Genomic DNA, 4,807 nt, shown 5'->3' on the forward strand with positions numbered 1-4,807 from the left:
ATATGTGTAATATATCCACCCTTCGGCATTCCATATACTGTAAACCATGTTATATTAGATAACTGTGAGATTTAAAAAAAAAAAAGCAGTGCAATATTACAGCGCAAGAATTTATAATGTTTGCTCTGATGCATCGACACACAATGAGAAGCTGTAAACCTTTATGGCAGCTTTCACCTCGAGACTCTGATTGGAAATCATTTAAAATGCTTGGAGAGCACCTGTGTAGCCTGGTAATCTGCATGCCATTAACCCTCCATCAACGTCTTTGTTCCGCCAAAAGCATGTTGAATGATGACGTAAGAGAAGCCTTTTGTATCAAAGTATGTCTGATAATTTCACAGACAGAAAAGCAGATGAAATATGTTTTTCACGTGAGATTTTTTTCGGTGTCACCGGCCCCGACATGCATCTGGGGTTGGAGGTTGCTGTTCATCAGTTTAATGTGTGTTACTGACAGGTAAGAACAAAAAAAAGCAGCTTCATGTTGTCAAACGTTGAACGATGTGTTTGTCTCATCCCCTCCTGGCAAAACACCACCTGCCTCTTAGCTTTACCATCATGCTAACGGGAGCTGACAGTCGGGGTAATAACTCACCGCCAATGAGCACCCACATCAGCCACAATAAGAGTCAGACATCAGATTTTTGGAGATTAAACCCACAAAAATGATATTTTATATGTTCTTATTTCACCTCATTGCATGACTGAGAGTAAAACAAGTATTTATTTATTCCCCACTTGAAGACAATTAGCTTCATTTTAATGTTTTCTCACTCAATTTACAATTCATACTTCTGGAAAAGTGGGACATTTTCTGTATTTCTAACAATAAAACACCCCAGGGGAATTTTTTTTTTATATTTTGTGCTATTTTTCTTCCATAACATGCCTTCTGTCACATTAGTGGAAAAAAAAAAACACACATTTAGGAGTCACGCCTAATTTGCATATTTTTCATAAAAACATGACCTCCCTTTATACAATGTTCAGATTCCTGTTCTGCAAATTAGCACATATTTAAAAAGATAATGCACCATTTGCATACTCAACCATGCATTTGCAGAAACTTACAAAAACAAAGTCTCAATGTCAGTAATCTACAGGGGAAGGTATTATTTCTACAGGTTATCCCACATAGCCAGAAGATATTGAGGAAGGTTTGCATTATGGATCCCAGAATAAAGAAGGTGTGATTATTGTCCGTCGGTGTCCGCGTCCGTTAGTCCTCTTTGGCTCTTCTTCAGCGGTAGATGTGACACTTTTCACTTTCTTTAAAGATATAACACACCAAATACACGTAAAGAAGCCAACTTGCAGATAAACATGACAGTAGCTTTAAGTGCATTATACTTAAAGGGACATCCAGGCTCATCCTTCTTTCTTGGTTCTTGTGTGTTTTTGTTCAGAAAGTGAGCAGATTAACTGAGCTGAAGAACAGAGGAGGAAAGCTGAGGCGATATATCATATCGGGTGATATATATATATATGTTTTAGCATCTTCTCAGCAGTCACACCTCCGACACGACGCTCCGGACAGGCAGGTGTAAATCGAGGCCGTGGTGGCAGAAGCGGTTCACCACCGACCAGCTGGCCTTCTGCTTAACGAAGAGACGCAGCTTGTCCCTAAAGGTCTCCCCTAGAAAGCTGTAGATGATGGGGTTCAGGCAGCTGTTGGAGAACGCTGCCAGGTTAACGATGTGGCCTGTGAGCGGGTAGTCGTGCCACAGGGTGGTAGCAGTCCGCCGCGACGGGTCCGCTGTGCCCTGCAGCAGCTGGATGCTGATGAAGACGTTCTCCGGCAGCCAGCAGATGAAGAACACCAGGACCACCACCACGATCATGCGCAGGGCCTTCTGCCGCCGCGGCCGCAGTCCACGGTGCTTCTGGGCCCTCATGAGGATCCGCCCGATCAGGGAGTAGCACAGGCCGATGATGGAGAAGGGCACCAGGAAGCCGATGGTGACCTCCAGCCACTGGATCTCAAAGACGTTGGCGAAGCAGAAGTGCACCTCGCCGCGGTGCTGGGTCTGCACGATGGTGAAGGGGAGCAGCGTGGCCAGGATGGAAGCCATCCAGATGAGGCCGCAGCTGAGCTTGGCGTGCTGCATAGTCCTCAGCGGGCTGCTGCTGATGGAGCCGGCCAAGGCCACGTAGCGGTCGATGCTCATCCACGTGAGGAAGAAGATGCTGCTGTACATGTTGACCTGCAGGAACAGGGACATGAAGGTGCAGAGGACGGCGTAGTCGTAGTATTTCTCGTTCAGGTTGAAGACCTCGATGAGGGAGTCGGCCACCAGGATGAGGTCGGCGGCGGCCAGGTTGACGAAATAAAGGTCGGGGATGGTCATCTTCTCTCTGTGGTTCAGGTTCACCACCAGGATTAAGATGTTGCCGATAAATCCGATGGGGAAGAGGAGGATGGTGTAGAGGCAGGAGAGGAAGAGGCCGATGACGTAGGACTGGTGTTTGTCCTCAGGGAGAGCCGTGGTGTTGTACTCATACGAAGCGTTCACTTGTTCTGTGCTGTTCACATAAATCCAGACCAGAGAGGTTGTGTGTACTTCCATGCTGACTGTGATTGGACCGTCCTGAATCACCTGTAGCTGCTACATGGTTGGACCCCGTCAGTTCCCCCTGATTCCTCCTTAAAGGGCGAGTCATCTATGCTGCGTTGGCATGCTGACGGACGTCAGGTGAGAGGAACTTAACGGTTACGGTTTCTTCGGCCTCATGTTGACGTCAAGGTTCGTCTACTTATAGATTCCCGACACAAAAAAGAAGCGCCTCCATGTCCCATCATCACGAAACGGCAGGTGGCTGAGATTAGAAGGTGGACTTCTTTCTCCTCTTTTGACTCATCTGAGTCCGTCCAAGTCCTCGTGCATCTTCATTGAGGAGCCTCGGCCAGAGACACTATTGCTGTGACACCTGAGCTGTGGAGGGGAGAGAAGAAAACACATCTGAACATGAACGATAACTACGTCCACAGGCTTTAAAAACAGCTTTTTTAAGAATGAGAATAACTGTTTTTCAACACTTCAAAGTTTTAACGTTGAAAAGTGACACGAGTTTCCGTTCAAAGGGGTTTAAAATACAACGAAGTGAGCACATTAACATTCAAGCGTCAGACTTAAACAGATGCATTGAAATCCTCCCAAGAAATCCTCAGCCACGTCTGTCCAGACTTGATGACTATTAATTGGTGAGAAAACATATTTGCAAATTAACATTGAACAAACCTCATCACACTTGTGAATGCATATGATAAGAAAAGGGTTGTTTTATATTCACTGCGAGCTTTAACGCTACTAATCATTCCTAAGTTGATGATTTCAGGCCCAACATCTGACATTCTGTGGAGACAGAAAGACGGGCAAACATGACCTTTAACATTCACAACCCTTAGGGTTTTATTTCCCTCAGAGGACCCTTCTGCAATATTAATGCATTCTTATTAATAATCGTCTTCACAATAATTCAACACATGCATGCACATTGAAGCAAAGCAGGAAATCTTTTTGCCATAGTTTTTAAATACTGCAATAAATTAATAATCACGATCACATAAAGCAGCCTTCCATTTTTTAAATATTCAGGGACAGTTCAAAAAAGAAAAAAATGATAGTTGCCTCTGATATCTGAATCTGAATGTTTGTAATATTCAGTTTTGAAACAATTCTTCTCTTCTGAGCTTGTTTTGATCCACTTGTTTTCTGCCAAAACCAGCGAGACACTTGCTTATGTAACTAAGTCCTGAGAAACTACAACCAGACACACCAGACATGTAACACAGCGACACGTAGAGCTGCTTCATCACATCAAGTCGAAACCAAATGAACTGTAAATGAATAAATCCATAGAGTTATTACATCACCTAGACTTTTACTGCTAAACTATCCTTGCTTTAGAGAAAGTTCCGTTCCGTAACCACAAAGAAGAAGCAGCACTTACTCTTTCACATGTGAGATTTGTCGCTCCTCCATACTTGTCCGGTGCAGAAGCCTGAGAGCCAGAGATTTGTAAATACCACGTCCGGGGGGGCTTCTCTTCTGCACCACCTGCTGTTTGGCCCAACCCTGTCTGGAGAGGAGAGGAGGGCGGGAGACCCCGAGAGGCAAGAGATAATCTCCAGTCACCAAGCTTCGTCACATTCCCTTTTCTGTTCTTGCACACTTTGTGACTCCAGGTGTTTTGCTGAGCATGCAAAAAAAAAAAAGAAGAAGATCTGAGCTGATCTCAGTTGGGACGGGAAGAAGTGTGTAGTTTGTGTTGAACCAGGTTAGTGTGTTGCTATGGAAACCACTTATATTTGTGGACAGTATTTGTTCAATCCGGTCGTCTGGCTCTTAAATCTTAAGAGCTGTGTAAACACACCAAACACAACCTCTCTTACTTATTCCATTGATATGTCCTTATCGATTATTGATACACACACACACACACACACACACACACACACACACACACACACACACACACACACACACACACACACACACACACACACACACACACACACACTATTTACTGTTCATCCTCATTACATTACATTGAGATAAGGCTTTTAATAAAGCCAACAGTGAGCCTTCACCCTCAATAAGGAGGAAGGAGAACAGACTCTCGCTCCTGGGCGAAGGAGGAACATAAACATAATTTGAACTAATCCATATGTCCAAACTGTGTCTGATGTGGCGTTGGCTGCTGTCACGTCTCCTTGATAGCCCGCAGGCAATAACTGCAATGATTGCAGAACCATCTGCCGCCACAGAGCTGTGTTTACGTGGATGTTAGGCAGACGGCATCA

At 44.7% G+C, this 4,807-nt stretch overlaps 1 protein-coding gene across 1 annotated transcript; it reads right to left on the bottom strand.

The window, feature by feature from the left end:
• Nucleotides 1-876: 876 nt before the first annotated feature.
• On the bottom strand, nt 877-3,993 carry gper1 (G protein-coupled estrogen receptor 1). Its single transcript, XM_084038221.1, has 2 exons — nt 3,955-3,993; nt 877-2,936 (listed from the first exon to the last, which is right to left on the bottom strand). Exon 2 carries the CDS (start codon nt 2,568-2,570, stop codon nt 1,512-1,514), a length of 1,059 nt encoding a protein of 352 aa, XP_083894347.1. The 5' UTR covers nt 2,571-2,936; nt 3,955-3,993; the 3' UTR covers nt 877-1,511.
• Between the last annotated feature and the right edge of the window lie 814 nt (nt 3,994-4,807).

This window comes from Eutrigla gurnardus, assembly GCF_963514095.1.
Source record: "Eutrigla gurnardus genome assembly, chromosome: 20".
Taxonomy (NCBI): Eukaryota; Metazoa; Chordata; class Actinopteri; order Perciformes; family Triglidae; genus Eutrigla; species Eutrigla gurnardus.

Excerpts from the sequence above, each read along its gene's own strand:
- gper1 (XM_084038221.1), bottom strand. The coding sequence starts at position 2,570 with ATGGAAGTACACACAACCTCTCTGGTCTGGATTTATGTGAACAGCACA.